The sequence below is a fragment of the Cydia strobilella genome, chromosome 5, assembly GCF_947568885.1.
Source record: "Cydia strobilella chromosome 5, ilCydStro3.1, whole genome shotgun sequence".
Classification (NCBI taxonomy): domain Eukaryota; kingdom Metazoa; phylum Arthropoda; class Insecta; order Lepidoptera; family Tortricidae; genus Cydia; species Cydia strobilella.
In genome coordinates this window covers 3,772,206-3,792,831 of record NC_086045.1, presented here as the reverse complement: position 1 = coordinate 3,792,831, position 20,626 = coordinate 3,772,206, and the positions used below count along the sequence as shown (strand labels likewise).

The 20,626-nt window shown below is 39.2% G+C and overlaps 2 protein-coding genes across 2 annotated transcripts; one reads left to right on the top strand and one right to left on the bottom strand.

The window, feature by feature from the left end:
* Nucleotides 1–156: 156 nt before the first annotated feature.
* On the bottom strand, nucleotides 157–9,187 carry LOC134741295 (adenosine deaminase-like protein). Its single transcript, XM_063674028.1, has 7 exons — nucleotides 9,021–9,187; nucleotides 8,798–8,946; nucleotides 8,075–8,263; nucleotides 4,678–4,897; nucleotides 3,704–3,860; nucleotides 2,999–3,099; nucleotides 157–404 (listed from the first exon to the last, which is right to left on the bottom strand). The coding sequence occupies exons 1-7, from the start codon at nucleotides 9,057–9,059 to the stop codon at nucleotides 216–218; spliced, it is 1,044 nt and encodes a 347-aa protein (XP_063530098.1). The 5' UTR covers nucleotides 9,060–9,187; the 3' UTR covers nucleotides 157–215.
* A 3,057-nt stretch (nucleotides 9,188–12,244) lies between these two features.
* Nucleotides 12,245–17,836, top strand: LOC134741294 (N(4)-(Beta-N-acetylglucosaminyl)-L-asparaginase-like). Its single transcript, XM_063674027.1, has 6 exons — nucleotides 12,245–12,432; nucleotides 12,506–12,659; nucleotides 13,258–13,486; nucleotides 14,121–14,308; nucleotides 16,173–16,280; nucleotides 17,135–17,836. The coding sequence occupies exons 1-6, from the start codon at nucleotides 12,321–12,323 to the stop codon at nucleotides 17,358–17,360; spliced, it is 1,017 nt and encodes a 338-aa protein (XP_063530097.1). The 5' UTR covers nucleotides 12,245–12,320; the 3' UTR covers nucleotides 17,361–17,836.
* Nucleotides 17,837–20,626: the final 2,790 nt, after the last annotated feature.

Here is a 20,626-nt window from a genome sequence, read left to right as displayed (position 1 = left end):
ATCGTATCAATGACTAAATATCTAATGCCTTTAGTAAACAAGTGCTCATTGAACATTGTGATCACAAACACAAATAAGCATGCTTACATAAGCATGGGTTTGACTTGTCTGAGATATTTGTTTAAAACGCAAAATAATTATACACGAAGATTTAGAAATATAAGTAACATTTATTATAATATAATTAAACTTGTACCTACTGTACAAAACTCATATCATAGCTCATTACTTTCTATGAAATTCAATATCTTATCAGTGATAAGTTTTCGCGCGCCTTCGTCAAAAACGAACTTGCACGCGTCAAGGGACAGTCTGGCCAGTTTTGATCTGTCCAAACCGAAGGTCTGCGCGCAAATCTGGTACTCCTGAGAGAGTGACGTCGCAAAAACACCTTTGTCATCGGTCTGAAACATATATTATACAATTATTTCAGCATTTTCTTGTCCATATATTCGAGCGCCTTTGAAAATATAATAGCAAAGTCGCTTTGCGTTTCGTCTCTTTATACAGGAGAAGCGTTATATTCATGAAGCAAATGTAACATAGTATTATAGTTTCGATATTCTGACTTACTATAATCGAAACTATAATACTATGTACATTTGTTTCATGAATTTGTATTGTACAGTTCTTGATAATTAAGATTTTGTACAGATATACCTAATGTACCTATGTGAATACCTTGGCTGCTCCCAGAGGCGTATTTACATATTTGGCGCCCCGGGCCATTGGGCCTCTGCCGCCCCCCATGACCCATGAAACAAACACAATAGCATAATTTTTCCGCAGTGCCTTTCTGCAGAGCTTGGAATCGAACCTATAGCCAATTGTAAGCGATGCCGACGGCCGAGCTCTGCATAAGACCCGGAGCGTCCGATAGCGGTGTGCTGCCCTGTGAGGCTGAAGGCCGAACTGCAGAAGAACAGAGCTTAAAGCACTGGTGGAGCTGAGCTGGGACAAAAACCTATGGCCAAGATGAGCTCGGCAGTGCTGAAGTCCCGGATCGTCCAATTGCGGCGCTCTTCCGCGCAAAGCCAAAGGTCGAGATGGGAAAAATCAATGTTTGGGATTGGAACAATGACCACGTTATAGTGACACCAAAGGCCGAGCTCCGCATAAAGAGCGTCCATGCAAGGTCGAAGACCGAGCTGGAGGAGAGGAGGAATTGGCTTGGAACTTGGAACCAATGTGATCTCGGCTCTCCTGCTACTCGACCTTTGGTGTTCGCTCAAATTAAAACGAGGCGCGACTTGCTGGAAATTCAGGAATGCTTCGGGTCTTCTGGAAAGCGCGACATTAAGCTTTTCAGGGCTCGCAATCTGACCTTTTAGTCCGCCATAATTTTTATTAAGGTCTTCGTTTTAAGGCCAGGTCGCAATTCTTAACTTGTTCTCGTAAAATTTTGTGACCTGATTCAGATTCAGATGTTTTATTGGTAAAAGGCAGTCATTTTACAAGTCAATAAATTACATAATATATATGCTTAAATAATTTAACATTTTAGGTAGGTACTAATTGTTGTTACATATTTATAAATTCTATGATTAAATAGATTTTTTTGTCGATCCAGTTTAAGGATTTTTTTCAAAATGCGGAAATTGGCATAAAGGACTTAAAAGCGCCAAAAGCGTCTATCAATATGGCGCTTAAGACCATTGTGAGTTGACCGTGATAACGACTCAACGAACGAAGTATTTTTCACTTTTACATTTTCTAAGCTTAACGCGAGGTCTACAGCTCACAGAGCCACTAGTAATAACATTGTAAATTGGGTCGTACCTATATAATAGCGGCTCTGCAGCATCTCGGCCTTACGTGTTGCGCTCCCTTCGGCATCTTAGGGTCTTTAGTTCAATACCCTGCTTGCGGTCCGTCTGTTTGTTTTTTAACTATACACCTTATGTTTCCCTTCGGGCTCTGCTGTCCAGTATCTCGATCTCCTGCCTTGCGGTTCACCTTTGAAACAACTAACCATGTCGTGTCGTATCTGAACTCTAATTTTATTCAATACCACTAGGTATTATAAGTTCTCTTTCAATATGAATTTTGCGTATATTGATCAGTGTTTTGCTGAGTAATTAACCACTAAATGAATGATGCGAAATTTAGTACCCACTAAAAGAACGCGCTTTGTTTTTTGTGCTAGGCTCCGACTGACCCGTTCGCCAACTCCCAGGTCGCCTCTGAACTCTATACTCAATAATTATAGTGTTAATAGTGTACGGTTTTCGGTTGACGTCGGCGTCAGCATCTGGACGCCGTGCGCCACAGAGGTACGGACGTCGTACACGATGCCTTTATTTACCGTAGGAAGTATAGCGATTGCTGACGCAATGGCCGGCGTCTAGACGTCGCTCACGGCGTTAATGCCGACGTCAAGCATGCAGCGTTAGGCCCTGGTCTGCAACAAACGCCGTACGCCGCCGCGGCGTCTGGCGTGTGAGAGAGACCACTATAGTGCATTTCCAAAGTAAGCATTCGTACATCGCGTACAGCGTCACGCCGGACGCGACCTACGGCGTTTGTTGCAGACCAGGGCCTTAGGGCGATGTGAAGAGTGACGTCACAGGGCGACATCATGAGAACTCGTCGACAATCCGCGTGGGTAAAGAATTAAGGTAGAAGGAAAAGGGGCGCAAACGCGCTGTAAAAATTTTGATGTGACTACTGGCAATAGACAACGAATAGTTACTTACTTTAAATTAAATTATGTCTAGTACCAGTAACACGACATTTTTTTTTTTATTGGGGCGCCACTGAGGCACCCGAAACTGAAAGCCAGCGGCGGCCTGCGCCGCCCCCCGCAGCTTGCCGCCCCGGGCCATGGCCCCCTTGGCCCTAGGGTAAATACGCCCCTGGCTGCTCCGATATATCTGACGAAAGAAGAAAATATCCTACGTGAGCCAGTCGTGTCGTATTACACGAGAAAACAGTTCGCAGATTGATGATATCTCTAAAGTCAGTTAAGTATTATTTACTTTATAAAATATTTACATACACAGATGATTAACGGCACCATCGCTTCACAGCATTCTTTGAACTGATGGGCTTCATAATTTCCTATCAGTTTTGTATTTACGTTGCTTGTCAAGCAAATTTCTGCAACAGAAATGCAAATTCTTAGTATTTTTTAGTGTATACGTGCAAAAAATGGTATAGCGTGGTATAGGTAAAAATAATGTATAAGATAACTGCTGAAAATATTTTTGTTTTTAAAAGGCTTGTAACCCGTGACCGTTGTACCTATGCCTCTCTTTCTTACAACTATATTTGTTAGAAAGAGACGCAAACAGCTGTTACTTTTAATGTTATAGTATGAATTTTATGAAATGTTTTTTTTTTTGGCTCAGACCCTCTCTCTCTCTCTCTTCCTAGCTATCTATCCCACATGGTGGTGGGGTCAGCTTTCCTGCTTATTATAACCTTCTCCACTTCGCCATGTCCACGACATCGTCCTCGGATAACTTGCAGTCACTCATGTCCTTTAGCACTACCTATATATCCTTCCATCTTGTTCTGGGTCTGCCCCTGGATCTTCCAAGAGGAAAGTTGTAGTGCCAAATTTCCTACGTAGTCAGGCCTTCTTTTTATGTAACTTGTAACCATACCACCACAGCCTTGCTCTCCTGCACTTTATCGGCGATGTCGCGGATGTATCATGGTCCCGTGGCTTATTCTCTCTGGTTATCACAGTATTACTGACCTACAGGTATCTTCAGTTGGCACAGCGCCTCCCACGTCCCCGCAGTCCCTCCCAGCCGCGGGTGTATCATGGTCCCGTGGCCTATTCTCTCTGGTTTCCATGCCAGCATTTCTAGCACCTCCTCGTGGTTGCAGATTTCTCCGCAATGGAGTGTTACCTAAACGTTAACATTAATCCAATATATAAAACGCAAAAAATTACCAAGGTAGTGAGTTAAAGCCTATTTGATGCTCAAATTGCTCAATTGACCTAATGATTCTGGTTCGGTAAAAAATACAACAGGGTGAAAACTTGAAAAGTTATGAAGGGTGGTTTTACATCTGTCCAATTTCTTGGTCCAATGTGTATTTGCGTCTCACATTTTGCCTAATAAGAGAGTGAGACACAGTCCACGTATTCTAAAGACATAGCATAGTCCCGCTACCCCCTCTGTCCAGCAATTGATAAACTCTGCCACGCATTACGGTAGCTTTACTCGATAAATTTTCGAATTTCGAATCACGCCACCAATCCTACTTCAGTCGGCGGACCACATGCCTTTGAACGGACCAATAACGGCACGGGACTCGCTCACCTCGTCCCCCGCACCGCACCCCTGTATTTTCGTCAGGATCGGTTTCATGAAATAATTGCTCTATACGAGTTCTTTAGAAATAGGTGTTCTATGCCACAGGGCAATAAAAATTATTGGAGTACATTCATCGAATCTTAGTTCATATTGTTTTAAATGAAATAATATGATGATACCTATGTCTATAGAATTTCTATCCCAAAATTATGCCTCTCATAAAAAGGATATATAAATAAATATTAGAGGACATCTTACACAGATCAACCTAGCCCTAACTAAGCAAAGCTTGTACTATGGGTGCTAATAGGCGACGATATACATACTTATACACATAAATACATAGAAAACAGTGAAAACATCCATGACTCAGAAACAAATATCTGTGTATAAGTATGATATATACCTTCATCCCAGCTTCTCGCGCCCTGGACAAGGCTGGCATAAAGTCCTGGAACCGTCCAGCAGTGGGGTCGCCGCTGAGCTCAATACCTACGACTATTTCAGGGTAGTTATTATAGAACTCTATGGCAAGGATGGTGGTCTCTTCGGCTGCTTGTGGAGTGCATCTGCGGTCTATGGATATGATCAGCTTGGAGATTATTGTTAAGTTGATTGATGACTTTCTGAAAAAAAAATTACAAATTTAAAGAACCCCTTCCTTCTGGAAAAGAACTAAGCTAAGAAACACGTAAAACCTTGCTTTTATATAAAAGAAACCGCATCGAAATAGATCCATCGATTAGAGAGCTATGATGCCACAGACAGACAGACATTGGCGTCAAACATATAACACTCCTCTTTTTGAGTCGGGGGTTAAAGAGAATAAAGGTCACCAGCAAGCTCGGTTCTCCATACAAACGTAGTTCCGCTCTCATTTTAAAACTACTAGCTAGATTGCTCTGAAACTGTACTTACAATAGGATAAGGTATACCTATGTCTGTAATTAGTTTATGTAGCTTCAAATACCATAGTTAAAAAAATACAGCGAATTTGTTTCATACAATTTTTTACATTACAATTTCGTTTGTTTTATAAACTGGAGCTATATAAACTAATTACAGACATAGATATACCTCATGTCATTGTATGTGCAAAGTTTCATTAGAATCCAACCCGACGTTTTAAAATGAGAACGAAACTCCGTTTGTATGGGAAGCTAAAAATCGGCCGAGCATGCCGGGGGCTCATAAGGGGTCGTCCTAATACAGAGCGAGGTAACACGATTATCGCAAGTTCGCGAGAATTTCACTTGTGGTCGTCGACGTCGAGTCGAGTCGTACTATTGTCAATTAGGACACCTATCAATCATATTGAGATCGCAATATGATTGATCGCGCGTTCGATTTTGCGATAATAGCGTAGTCGAGTTGTATTAGGATGACCCCTTATAAAACCTTATATTGAGTACTAAGGATGGTAAGAAATCACTTGCTTAAGTTGCTTAGGTAAAATGTGGCTTTCCATCAGAGAAGGGTCCTTATGCTTCAAGTGCAATAAGGACCTTTCTATCAGAATTTCTGTTGGAATTTCAGATAAAAAGGACACTCAAGGATTTCAGGAATTGAACTTGAAGCATAGACCCTTCTGTGATGGAAAGCCACAAATAAACTTTTAGTGAGTCAATAAATAAGTTGCAAACACTTGAATATATAAAATAGAAAATTTAGGCGAACTTATTGAATTTAGTTTATGTATTTTATTATATTTGTCTAAATTGTTTTCACAAATTTTGCTAATTTCATTTATTTTTTTTGCGCCACCCGTACACTTAACTATGTTCGCCGTTTCGCTATCTGAAGGTTGTCTGGAAGAGATCGCTGTTTAGCGATAAGACCGCCTGTTGTAACCTACGCCGTTAAATTCCAATGTATTCTCTGTAACCTTTATTTTGTAGTGTGCAATAAAGTATTTTATTATTATTCTCTTTATTTATCTTTCATCTTAGGCTAGGTTTTTATAATATGGATATAAAAGTAAAATACAAAAACACTTATAAAACATTACAAAAAATATATAAACACATTATAAAAAACCTAACCTAGGGTACCGCCGGCAGCGGGGCAAGGCCCAAGCTGCCGGTGGTCAGGGCCGCAGAGAGAGGAACCGGCGGACTATCCGCGCCGTGTCCAAGATAACCGCCTTCTGCATCTGACCCTTGATCCAACCACCTAGCGAGAGTCTCTCAAGGTGTTGGTCGAGACTCTTCGCTATGAGACCGTTCGCTGAAACGACTATCGGGACAATGATCGTCGAATCAACATCCCACATGGCGGTTATCTCGTGAGCCAAGTCTAGGTACTTACTGGACTTGTCCTTCTCGGCTTTCACGAGATTCTCATCATGGGGGATGGTGATGTCGACGAGCACGGCCCGGCGCTGCGATCGATCTATTATCACAATGTCAGGCTTATTGGCTACAATAGTCCTGTCAGTGATGATAGATCGATCCCAATAGAGCGTGGCACGACCATTCTCGAGAACTGGCACAGGTAAATACTTGTAGTACGGTACTTCGCAGTCCACAAGGCCGTATAGAAGAGCAAGCTGCTGGTGAATAATCCTGGCTACGAGATTATGTCTGTGCAAGTACTCGCCGTTAGCAAGATGAGAACAACCGGAAATGATATGCCTGAGTGACTCTCCGGGACGGCGGCATGCCCGACAAATGTCGACCGTACCGTCCTTCAGGATATATTTCCGATAGTTGTTCGTCATCATAACTTCGTCCGCAATTGCACAGGCAAAACCCTCGGTTTCTCCGAAGAGGTCCCCGAATCGTAACCAGTTCACCGACGCGAGCAGGTCTACATCGGGTCCCGTGAGGGCCTTGTAGAACCGCCCGTGTAGCACCTTACTCTCCCATACCGCCTTGCGGCCCGCAGCACTTTGTACCACAGGTTTGTGCCAGTTCTCGTTTGCCAAGGAGAGCGGCGTGAAGTGCCTGTCCACTGCCACCACATCACGATGCATCCCACACTCGTTGTTAAGGAAATAATTCCTGAGATTGCACACCTCGCGGTTGTGGAGATCTTTGGCGTTAAGGAAGCCTCGACCTCCACACTTCCGTGAGATGTACAATCTCATAACTGACGAGCGTGGGTGTAGCATACGGTGTGTGGTGAGTAGTAGACGGACCCTCCGATCCAGGGCGTCCAGCTCGGTCTGAGTCCACCTTAGTATGCCAAAGGAGTATATGAGTATGGGCATTACCCAGGCGTTGAAGGCGCGCACTTTATTGCCTCCTTTATTATTATTATTATTATTAGTCTATAATAGAGTGAATGTTCAAAAACCATTCTTCTTCTTTTCATCCTGTTATCCTCTGCTAGGGTGTTGGGCTCAAATCACATTCTTTCACTGACTCCGGTCCTGGGCAGCTTGGGTAACCTCCCACCCCATCCCCAGTACACCCAGCTCTTGCTCCACAGAATAGCGCCAAGTAAATTCAGGGCGACCATGTTTTTGTTTGCCGGGCATCTACCAGGTTAGGTCCACTTTGGATAGGTGGGTGTCAGGTTTCCTGAGGATATGCCCAATCCAATGCCATTTCCACGTTTGGATCTCCTTGTGTATGGGTGTTTGTCCCGGTTATTCTCCATAAGTTCAAAAACCATTGTTGTTCAAAAATTCTAGATGACTCATTATGTATTTAATCATTACGACCAAATACTATTTTTATTAAACAGTATCATAAAAAATTTATTAACTATTTTTTTATAATCATGTTTATTTCCTGCGTTAATAAATATTTATAAGGTCAAGCATGTTGTGCCACAAAAAAAGGTTAAAAAACACTGACCTAATAGCTTGTACAATAGTATCTATGTACTCTCTCTTGCTCATGTAGGGTGTCTCTCGGGGAGTACTCCTAATCTCAATGTAGATGCACCCATCGTCTTGGAACTCTTGAAGAGTCAGCGAGGTGGCCAGAGCCAACGCTTCAGGAATGCTTGTCAGGGAGTGCGCGATGCTGAACACTTGAAAGCAGCTAGAAGCAAAAAAATGTTTAATGATTACAATTATAGGACAAATGTACTTCCAGGAATACTAGTAATTATTTAAAATGAGATGGATTACTTGATATCACCATTTTCATACTTCATAGAATGTGTGTCCACACTAAGTTTTGCATATGCTACGTCAAGTATGGTGCTTCTATTATGGATTGTCACTGCAATTGTCACTGTCGGTGCAAGATAAGTATTGTCTATTTCTAGGAAACTTGCTTAAATTGTAGAATCATTAGTAAGCACAGGGCCGGATCTAGGGTAGAGCGAGTGGAGCGGCCACTCTAGGCGCCGGATGGCAAGGGGGGCGTCAAAATGGCAAATGAGAAAAAAAAAGTTTTAAAAGACGCGGTGACGCGGGCCCAAAATACGGTTCGTTTTGCTTTTGGGTAAAAAGCTTCAACGAAGGGCGCCAAAACCCGATTTCGCTCTACCCTGATCAAGGACTCGGGCTGGCACTGAGTAAGCACTTCATAAAACAGGCACGCAAAGCTTTAATAACGAAAACGACTTACTCTGATAAACTACGTGTATCTCCAGCAGCGATTTGAAATTCGTCGAAGAAAGCATTAGTTTTATCAGGTATGCCGGAGTCCGCGTAGAGTCTCTTCAACAGCAGCATGGTGGACTGGCTTAAAGAGCCGCCGAGGTGAGCATGCAGCTCCTAAAAAATAAAATTCAATGAATTAGCGCACAATTTTTGTTATTTCAGGATAATAGTATATATCTATCGCTTACAATTTTGGGCAGCTCGCGGCAAAACGACGTTAAGTCCATCACCAATACGTTTTGGTTCGTGATAGACAATTCGAGTGATCTAAAAAAACGTAAAACGAATGTTGTAGCTTGTGATTATAGAAATAAATAAACAAAATGATGTTTCAACACTTTCAACGCCGCCAAAAGATCAAATCAAATACATGTCAATGTCATGTCATTGTCATGTACTAAGGGCCCATGAGGCATAAGAGGCTGCAACTGCCAGTGTGCCAGTGACACTCAGTGTTACCAGCCCGTATCCCCAGTTTCGGACGATGTGTAATCTAAAAAGGGACGGTTTTTATCACAATGGGACGAAACAAAGTTGGAACATTTTTATCATAATTTGTGTACCTGCGATCAATGCAAATGGTCAAAACTATCAATGTTAGTTCGTTGTCAGTACATCAGGCTTCTTCAAAACAGGCAAATTTTCTATGTATAGACAAATACATAAGCACATGCTACTTAGGTTATTAGGTACTCGATATGTGCCGTCGATGGACGGTATTTCGGTAAAGATTTTTAAAATCTTTTATACTGGACGCTCGATGCCCAAAAAGGACGGTAGTTCGGAAGGGACGACAAAGGGACGGTGTGGCATTAAAAAGGACGGAAAATCGGCCTATTTGGGACGATCTGGCACACGGAGTAGGATGGAGATGGCAAGTGGGCGTTCCCGTCTATCCGACAGTTAGTAGCGACCGACTCACTTTATGCACAGACTATGCTCAGTTGTTGTGTAAACTTCATGCTCGAATGACATTCACGTCGTACGTACGCTCGTCTAACAAAAATTGATAATTAAATTTAAAATGCCGTATTGTGCAGTATTAAGCTGCAGAAATCACAGCGGTTTAAAAAATCTTTCACGTGGAGGTATTTCCTATCACCGGTGGTTATTTATTTAAATATAATACGAAAAATCTGTTTATTTTGCATTATTTACGAATGTTCGTTAAGTAAATCTATATTTTATCAGTTAGAACTTAGAGTTCACAATCCTTTGTCACTATTCTTTACGTTTATCTGGAATATTCGCTATCCTAAATGTCAAATAACTTCGCTACTCAGATGCTGCGCAATGTCGATATTTATATCGATAAAGTTAAAGTTACGATATTTCAAGTTTGATGTTTGGTTCGGTAATAAATTATTATTTTAGACACGTTTCTAATTATTATTTGGGATAATCAATGTCTTAGTAAATCTGGCAGCTCTGGTCATCAAGCACTAAGTTAAGTCAGGGTCATTTCATGGCAACCTTTCCAACCTTCGTATTCCTTTACATACGTTTTTGTTTTTTACACCCATCATATTTTCATCGTTAATATAATTAGACTAGGTACTTAATGCACTTATGCGTACAATGCATGCAATGTGCCATGAATAAACGTTTTATATTTTCTATTTATTTATTATTAATAATTGTAGGTTACCACAAGATGCCGATATTAAAAATAAATGAATCAATGCTACTGGGCAAGAAAATTAGTTTCCGCAAAAATATAGCACCATTTGCTAGGAGCATTTCTTAGAGAAAGATTTCTGGGGATAAAATTGCCATACATCTCATCTAGCGTCCACACGCCTAAAACTTAGTTACTAATTTAGTAATTATTAGTGACATTCGGGCTCACTAAATTAATAAAAAGTGTTCCGTACCACGCAAACTAGCGTCAAATATTGGAATTTTTCGGCCCCCCTTTCTGATTTGATAGGTCACAATCTTACAATCAAATCAAGTGGGATCGATGAGCCAGTTTCATGTATGCTTTCACACCATACAATTAATTTGACAATTTAATCAGGTTGTTCCGTCTAGATTGGCCTTAAATGCTGCTACAAGTAAATATATTGTTAAAGACGAATACTTACCTATGTAAATAATTGCAGATTTGTGATTACAAAATAACAGCAATACCGAGTTAATAGACCTTTAAAGAACTATGATTTTATCTGTTTGACTTTAAGATATATTTAATATTCACATTAACAACCTAGTTGGTCAATTAATAAGAAACAAATTTCTAGTTAGATATTTGTTGTACTTTACTACATATTATTTTTCATACAATCACGATTATCACTACCTATATTATAATCATAAATAAAGTATCATCTAAATGTGTTAAAACATACGGTAATGAAATATCAATACCTAACTGAACACACAAATATCGATAAAACACTCCGATTACACTGTCCCCTCCCTATATCGTCGAATGGAAAGAAGTTCCAACGGTTAGCTACTCGCAGGCGTGTAGAGATCTCGAAAATACCAGTGTAACGTGACCGTGAGATCCGTAACAAACCATGCGTAATTAGACCTTACTTATACTGGTTTTTTAGCCCTTTTCTCGCCTGTAATAAGTAAGTGATTTTAAAATTATATAAAATAACGCCATCTGGTGTTGAGTAGTTGTATTAGGTGAACGTTGAGCGAGCTTTTGTGAGATGAATGAGATAATGAAAGAGTCGTATGTCATATAGCTTTGACATTATATTTTAAACCGTCACTCATGTAGCCTACAGTTGATATTCGTTCGAGAAATGTCCACCGGTAATAACCTTTTGGTATGGAAAGTTGCTACGAATCAGAGCAATTTTGTAAGTGTGTGACGTATTTTAACGTGGCTATGAATGTGTGAGTTTAGCGACACTGGTTTTCATACTAAATAGGAGTCATTTCACATCCACTAGTTTATTAATTCGTGATCTGGCAACACTGGTGACACTTCTTTAAATAGTCTAAATGAGGCTCTAAAGGTAAATGGCTCTAAATGATGTCATTGTTATGTCATTTTTAATGTTGCTACATAGTTTAATTTACCCGGTATTTAGTAAAAAGTAAAAATACGTGAAACATTCTGGGAAGTATTTCGCATTAAATATCAATTTTCCTACTTTGTGTTTGAAGTATGACATGCTATTAATGTGTACTCCTGTAACCCAAACATATTAAAAGTAAAATATTTGTCTTCTCTTTACGTTCTAGTTACCCAACATTATGGGTAAAACTTTTGTACTGGCAATACTATATGTGGAAGCTGTTTGAGCAAGTACTTAAAAAGCTCAAATTTCTACTATTTTAAGGAAATTTAACTGAAAACTTCAAAACCAAAGTGACATTTCTTATCTTTCAAGAGTATGAAGAGATCTCTTATTAGTCTGTGGAAGAAAATTTAAAAATTGTTATCTCTACTATTTCGTTATAAACAAGTTGCAGCTCGGAATAGGTGTTAGCTTACTTTTATTGAATTCGTTAACCATAAAATTATGATTAAACTTGGAATATTCTTATTAATACCGTATTTTTACTTTATCAAATGCGAACCTAATATCCCTATAGTAATTACGACTTGGAACTTTAAAAACTCTACTATTAAAGGTATACTACATATTAAAAGCTGTTTATTAAAGCCCGTGGTTCATAACATTCAAATATACATGCATGATTTCAGCGTGGGAAGTGTTGAAAACTGGTGGTACAGCATTAGACGCAGTGGAGCAGGGGGCGTCGGTCTGCGAAGCGCAGCAATGCGATGGTACGGTGGGCTACGGGGGCAGTCCTGACGAAGATGGTGAGACTACCCTGGATGCTCTTATAATGGATGGGTAAAATATATTATCGTAACGCCTTATCTCTTACAATTGAATAATTTTACACTATATCGGAGTTATATCTATCTTTGACTATATTAATATGTATTTTTCATAGCCAACTTAATCGTAAGATGCATAGATGGACTAAACCATATTTTTCATAATATTATTATTTATTATATTTTCACTGTTTTTTGTATTAATAATTACTATACAAATTAGCAATTGTCCAAGTAATACCGGTAGCATCATAGTTGACAAAATATTATTTCAATATAGTTTGTCATAGGACTGTCTAATTTCAAACATAGACAGAGAGAATCATACTATCTTTGTCTTACACTAGTACTAGCACCCAAAAGAAAAGGATGAGTATTGTTTTTTTTGTTCTTATTTACTGGCAATTTGGTTTGACCAACTATAATTTATTATACAAGCTATTTGGGAGATTGTCCCACATTAGGTATATTGAACAACTATCCCTCAAATCAAATAATTTTCGAAAATCGCTCGTACTACAATACAATACTTAAGTTTTATTTTTCTATTTCAGTTTATAAGTTATATTTTGTCAAATAGACAATTTATTTCTATGTAACATATTTTTTAGGAAATCCATGAATGTTGGTGCAGTGGGTGCTCTGCGTAGAGTCAAAAGCGCTATATCAGTGGCGAGACATGTCCTCGAGCACAGCTACCACTCTTTCCTCGTCGGGGAGTTGGCCACACAGTTTGCTGAGCAGATGGGCTTCCCCGTGGAGTCTCTCACAACTCCCAAATCCAAGAAAATTTGGAAAAAATGGAGAAATGAAGATCATTGTCAACCAAATTTTTGGATGGTAATTTATATTATTTATTTAACTTTCTTACAGAAGGCAATTACCAATGGTCAAGTATCAAAATTAATGCTAAGAAAAGTCTTAGGATTGTGTAATTCAATTTATATTCTGTTTAATGTACTTCTTTATTGGACTTAGTTTCACTTTATTCTACTCGTCCTTAGAGTAATTCTGTCAAATCTTTTAAAATAAAAATAAAATAAATAAAGTAGGTATACTTATTACTTTTTCTTTGTACTCATACGATGCACTTGGAGTATCCATTCCTCTCCTTCCCCAAGGGAGTGGATATTAAATCCCATGGGGCAGAGCTATATTGTCACTGCATCAATAATTCAATTAATAAAAGTAGACTTCTGTCCTCATTCCTACATATATTCATCTAAGTATTTTCCTTATTCTTAGTTGTATTGGAGCAGGTTTTCATGTTTGTTGTAATATACAATGAAATGAAATAATTATAGTCTGGCAAACCCAATTTGTCAGTAAATAAGAAAAAAATAACTACTCATCCCTTTCTTTTGGGCGCTAGTACTAGCGTAAGACAAAGACAGTATGTTTTTCTCTGTCTGTTTGAAATGAGACAGTCCCTGGCTAAACTATATTAGTATTTAAAAGTTTAATTTACTTTTAGCATGTCACACCAGACCCAAGACAAAGCTGTGGGCCATACTCAAAGATAACAAGCAGACACCAGCATTCAACAATAGATCAGAAAGTGGACCGATACAACCACGACACCATCGGGATGGTGGCAGTAGACCAGCATGGAGATGTCGCTGCTGGGACTTCTACTAACGGAGCCAAGTTTAAAATGCCAGGGTAATTAAAGTTATAATTTATATTGGCATTCTACTGAAAGTGTTGGGTATGTGATGCTATTTTAACCGACTTAAAAAATAGGAGGAGATTATCAAATCAACCATTTTATTTCAAAACTTATGATAAACATAAGAAGCCAATATTTGGCATGATAATGTTTGATAATTTAGTTTTAAGTTCAACATATGTTTATTTTACAGAATTATATAGTTTTTATAATTATAATACCATATGCATCACTTCATACTCTAGTATAGACAATGGATACTTTCAAATATATCAATTTAGCAACAAAATCTATTTGTCTGTATGAGCCACAAGTCACAAGATTAATATTGTTATGTGTAATACTGTAATATAAGTAAAGTACATAACTTACGTGCCATTGTTTTGAACAACAACCAATTAATATGAAAAGCTGAGGTATGTATGCATAGGTATTTCATATTTATAACTATTATACACTACACTAAAGAGTACTTATTCTATGTTGATTGTTGAGTTAATTTGTCAGAAATTAATTTGATCTGATTAGAAAATTGTGTATGTGTGCTGTTCAAAAATATTTGTATGATAGATTTGTTACGGATTCCGATTAGGATAGGGTATGGAATTATCCTGATTTACTGCTAAAATCTAAACACGAAATTGTCTATGTGACAAACGATCAAAAATATGCCTAGGAAAATAATCATCGGCTATAATAAACGCCAAAAAAAAGTTTAATAGGTACACGAAATAAAATGGGGTTTTTGAGGGACAGCCCGTGGAATGAAATGCTTCTCTTGAGTTATACGAGCGATAGACATGTAGAAAAACGATCTTCGAACGTCGGCAGCCCCTTTGAATCCTGATTGATTGCAGTCCGTCTGTACCGGCTCTTACGCAGCGTACTACGTAGGCTAACAACACGCGAACTAGCGACGCGGGGTGAATTAATCCTTTGATAGGTACCTATAAAAGTGTCCTACGTGGGTGATTTCGTGGCTAACGCGAACGCCATGGGCCCGCCGCGTCGCGCCGCTTCGCCATCGCGAGTTGTTCGCTTACGTAAGACTAAAGACATATGTTACTTCGTGTAAGATGAGTAGTCTAAGGAAAAAACGTGCCTCGGAAATCAAGAAAAATTGATTCTCGCATAGATGGCGCTACCACCTTTGGCCTATTATCTGTTAGATGGCGTTGACCGTTTCACTTGTTATTTAACAATTTTAACACATATCAGTGAAAGAACATGGGTCAAAATCATACAAAAATAAAAAATACAAATAAAAAAATCATTTATCCATATATATATATAGACATTTTTTGGTATTATTAAACATTTACATTTTTAGTTTTAATCGTGTGTCGATGTCGATAGATGGTAGTAAATTTACTGTGACTACAAAATTTACCAAGTGATCCACAGGGGACAGTTTTAACACCGAAAGCCCACGCAAAATAGGCGCCAGTCGTCGAGTTGCGGAAAATCGCCCGAACTACAATACAATACACCGAAAGCCCATTATTTTTGTTCATTCACTTATTCGTTCATTACAAACCTTATGCGCTTTGATGATGTCAATATGAACAAAGAGGATATAATAAGATAGAGCGGTACTGTCATAGTAAATTTTGTAACCACTGCCATCTATCGCCATACTTTAAAACCAAAAATGAACATTTATAAAAATACGTTAAAATGTATTTTAATATATAAATAACAAACGAAACCGTCAACGCCCTCTATACGAGAGTAGGCCAAAGCTAGTGGCGCCATCTGATCGAGAATCAAATTTTCGTGATTTTCGAGGCACGTTTTTTCCTTAGACTGTATCCATCTATTACGGAGTTATATCTATCTTTGATATGAATATTCCAGGAGGATCGGTGACTCGCCGATCCCGGGCGCGGGCGCGTACGCGGACAGCGCGGTGGGCGGCGCCGCGGCCACCGGCGACGGCGACGTCATGCTACGGTTCCTGCCCAGGTGAACACTTCACCAACTCATACCTTCCCGTACCTATCTAGATAGAGACGAATGGAACGAGTGTCATCATACTTCGTATAGGTATGTGACCATGACCACGTCATACTATGATTCCTAGTATTCCTATCCAGGTGAACATTTGAACCAGTATCACGGTTATAACTTTGATGCCTCCTCTACACTATCGGCGATGATCGTTGATAGTATCATCGGCAAGATCATCGTGCAAATATCCACATGATCACCTGTACAACGCAACCACCCGGGGATTCTTTCGACCTCTGATGCGTGCAAAAAACCGACAACTCACGAGTCGCAGGCGATGATTGGCGAGGATAGACGATGACTGGCGGGGACTGCCGAGTATGCCCTCTACACTATCGTGCCCGCCAGTCATCGTATCGTCGATAGTGTAGAGGAGCCATACGAACCCACACGCCGCTCCGGTATGTGAGTGAGACAGCTATGGATGTATATAGCGATGTCCTGCTTGCACATCAGAGCGGCACGCGGATCCGCATCCAATGTGAAGACCGCTTCTCTCTACTGCAAGAGTCCGTTTAAGTTAACTCTACACCACCTTTCCTTCCTTCCTTCCTTCCTTACTAATGTATGCGTGCCCAGCAGAGCTATTCCAGAAACCACGAACTTACGCCATCACAAAACTATTCAAGTACTAATAAGCGCCCATTCTGAGGCCTGCGTATTATTTGCGTGTTTGCTAGGAAGTTTATTTCAGGCGTGCAGTTAATTATTTGAAACTTAGGTGGAAAATTTGGTATTGCTTAATCTGAGTCAATATATTCAGGCGAGGGCATAAACCTAAGCACTTTATAAACTTTGTTTCTTTTCAGTTTCCTAGCCGTAGAAGAGATGCGTCGCGGCGTCTCGCCGACATCCGCTGCCGAGACGGCCGTAGCCAGGATCGCAGCCCACTACCCGGGCTTCATGGGCGCCGTGGTAGCCCTGGCCAAGGACGGGACGTACGGCGCAGCCTGCCACGGGATACACCAGTTCCCGTTCGTCGTGTTTGATCACTCGGCCGAGCAATGTAGAACTGAGCGTGTGTTGTGTTCCTAAGCTTAATTAGTTCTGAAAATGATAATTATACCTATAGTCCCCAACCCAAATATCTGGTATGTACAAGGTGTAACAAAAATAGAGGGGATCCGTTTAAGGCCATATTCGGTATCGAGTTCTGATTACGAAAGTAGAAGAAAAACATTATCCAAGTGAAGAATTTTTTTTTTCTATGGGGCTGATCGTCCAAGTCGGCAAACCCTCCATGCAAAGGCCAAAAAATTTTTGCCTCAAAAAATGTTTTCTTCTACTTTTTCCTAATCAGAACACGACACCGACCCTTATATGCCCTTGGTCACAGATCATATAATACTAGTCCTTAGTACACCTTGTATACAAGGATTAATTGTTCGTAGCATCAATATATTACACAAATATATTCAATATAATATATTCATAACTGAATAGTTTCATTAGCTCTGGCCAAGGATGGGACCTCAGGATGGGACGTACGGCGGCGGCGCGGCCTGTCACAGACACCAGCAACCTCAGCCAGCAACAACAAATCTAGTTTGCCAATGAACTGTCTTATTTCAAACAAAGACAGAGAGAATCATACTTCTTTGTTTTACACTAGTACTAGCCTCAGAATAATGACTAAAGCATAGAAGTCGGGCAAAAATGCTTCGCAAATATGTATACCCGTACTTTACTTCCTTACGAATTAGATAATGTGCCGAAAAGAGATGCATATATGCTTGTTATTTCTCATTTACGTACGGTGTCATAAGTTTGATAATTTGCTAGGGATGTAACTGTGTCGACTTTTTATATCGATAAATTATGCATAAGTTTATGTGCCGTGTAAAATAATAATCACGAAATTGGCAAATTGATAATAGTCTGGCTAATGAAAGTTGAACCTGAAAAAACGCGGCAATTTCAAGAAATCTGTAGCAGGCGGCTCGTTGAAATGAAATGAAATGCGTGGAATACAAGGATTGCATAACTTTTACATTTTTTATAATTTTCTTCATATTTTTTATAATTTTCATTAAAAAGTATAAAAATTATGCAATCCTTGGAATCAAAGAGCCGCCTGATATGAGGATTAATGCATGTACCTAATATAGCTTTTATCTCATTTCCAGTCTACCACTCAGAACCGTCTAACTATACCTCTCGTTTTTTTATCATTAGAAAGAAGGCGAGCGATCTTAACGTGTCGTTTTATCGAAAAACACTGAAAATAAGTCACAACAAATAAATATAATATACGATCATTTACATACTTTTGCTTTCATAAGTAAAATATTGTTATATTTATAAAAAAACTTGTCAATAAAAAGACACGTGGAAATGGTTTACCGTTTTTTCTAATGGTAAAAGACTAAGTATAGTTTCTAGTCATGTACAGTCAGCTGCAGAGAAAAGGCACCCCCCCTGCATACAAAGTTCTGTAAATTAGTATGGACGTGGGGTACCTTTTCTCTGCAGCTGACTGTACCAAATAGGAAATAATAAAAAAATACGTTCGTGTAATATTTTTTTTTTATTTAATAATAGGGAATATTACGCGAAACTCGGCGTAGGTGGCGCCACTATCACAATCTGAGGGTCTATCGCGAAACAAGAAAATCGAACTTTCGTTATCTAACATCTCTGTCACTCTTGCGTATTCGAGCGATAAAGAGGCAGCTAGATAACGAAATTTCGGATTCGAGTTTTCCGGTAGGTCCCCTGAAAACTTGTCAAAAACCTGTTAAAGGTACAGTATGAATAAGTTACTCTACGGTGCACTAAAAAAGCTAGTGCTGCACTCTGGTGGCAGAACATTGCAGTAATATCCCCTATTCCTCGTCCTTTGGAAATCTGAAATAAAAAGTTGAGTTTTGTGACCAACAATATTAATAAAAGGAACATTCATCAATGATCATTAATGTCTTTTTTATTAGGGTTCCGTACCCAAAGGGTAAAAACGGGACCCTATTACTAATACTTCGCTGTCCGTCTGTCTGTCACCAGGCTGTATCTCATGAACCGTGATAGCTAGACAGTTGAAATTTTCACAGATGATGTATTTCTGTTGCCGCTATAACAACAAATACTAAAAAGTACGGTCCCCTTGGTGCGCGCGTCCGACCCGCACTTGACCGGTTTTTAGTATTAAACTATAGTCTGGCAAACACAATCTGTCAGTAAGTAAGAACAAAGAAAACTATAGGTATAGTCGAAGGCAAAAATATCGATCCAGACAAATGGCTTAAAAATATGTGAACACGATTTTATTGTCTGAGCGTACACATATTTCTGAGACTTTGGGAATGTATATATATTTATGCCCTTGACTGTACTCATCAATTAAAATGAGACAGTCCTGGGCCAAACTATAAGAAAGCTGTAAATGTCGATAGGTTATTGATCTGAGGTCGATACATCACTATGCCAAAAATATAACCTTTCATACTTAGCAGAAAAGTTCGAAAATATATGCAAAAATCTATATAGACTTGAATGCAAGTAATAATTACATAAACAACATATCGATTTCTATGTTTAGGGTCAGGTCCTATAAATAAATTTCTTCAAAATTGAACAAAACTCACCGATTAAAGGTTTTCGGTTCGTGCGTATTTTCTTTTCTTCCTGTATGCGATTTACAGCCCTCGATCACACAAGACATTGTCACAAAGGGAACTTCAAACCATTACAAATAAAAACTCAGCACGTTTTCCAACAATCTTTCAGGAATAGCAAAAATATAATTAAAATAAACCAAGATGACCGCTGAAACATCCCGAAATATTTCAACTAAAATAATACGACTATGTCAAGTTGTTACAGTTGACACCTACCTGTGAAATAACGAACATATATTTTATTTGGCTGGATTATATTATAGAACCACATAGGACCATTTGACATTTCCCTCGGTTTATCTTATGACAATACTGAAAAAAAACGAAAGAACTTGCGGATTGTTGTCTCACTCACTCATAGACAAAAAGCAATAACGTGTTGTGAATACGATATCTTTTACCAAGCTTTTATTTTTGCCCGGCTTCTTTGCTTTAGTCATTATTCTGAGGTACTAGCACCCAAGAAAAAAGGATGAGTATAGCTTTTTTTGTTCTTATTTACTGACAATTTGGTTTGACCAACTATAAAAAGAAAAAAAAAACGAAAATTGTTATCTGCCTCTCTTTCGCTCTTGCATATTCGAGCGATAGACAGGCAGTCGGACGCCGTTAAGTTTTCGGTGCGGTGCGGTGCGGTAGTGTGTTACGCTATAACAAAAATTGCTAATAATAAAATACTATACGAGT

Bases quoted from the DNA above. Each gene is read 5' to 3' on its own strand.
- LOC134741294 (XM_063674027.1), top strand. From the start codon at position 12,321: ATGATTAAACTTGGAATATTCTTATTAATACCGTATTTTTACTTTATC. The intron at 12,660-13,257 runs GTAAAATATATT...CATATTTTTTAG, and splicing joins GATGCTCTTATAATGGATGG to GAAATCCATGAATGTTGGTG. The intron at 14,309-16,172 runs GTAATTAAAGTT...TGAATATTCCAG, and splicing joins GCCAAGTTTAAAATGCCAGG to GAGGATCGGTGACTCGCCGA.
- LOC134741295 (XM_063674028.1), bottom strand. From the start codon at position 9,059: ATGGACTTAACGTCGTTTTGCCGCGAGCTGCCCAAAATT. The intron at 4,898-8,074 runs GTCAGTGTTTTT...TTTTTTTTTCAG, and splicing joins ACTATTGTACAAGCTATTAG to AAAGTCATCAATCAACTTAA. The intron at 405-2,998 runs GTATGTAAATAT...TATATGTTTCAG, and splicing joins TGGTGCCGTTAATCATCTGT to ACCGATGACAAAGGTGTTTT.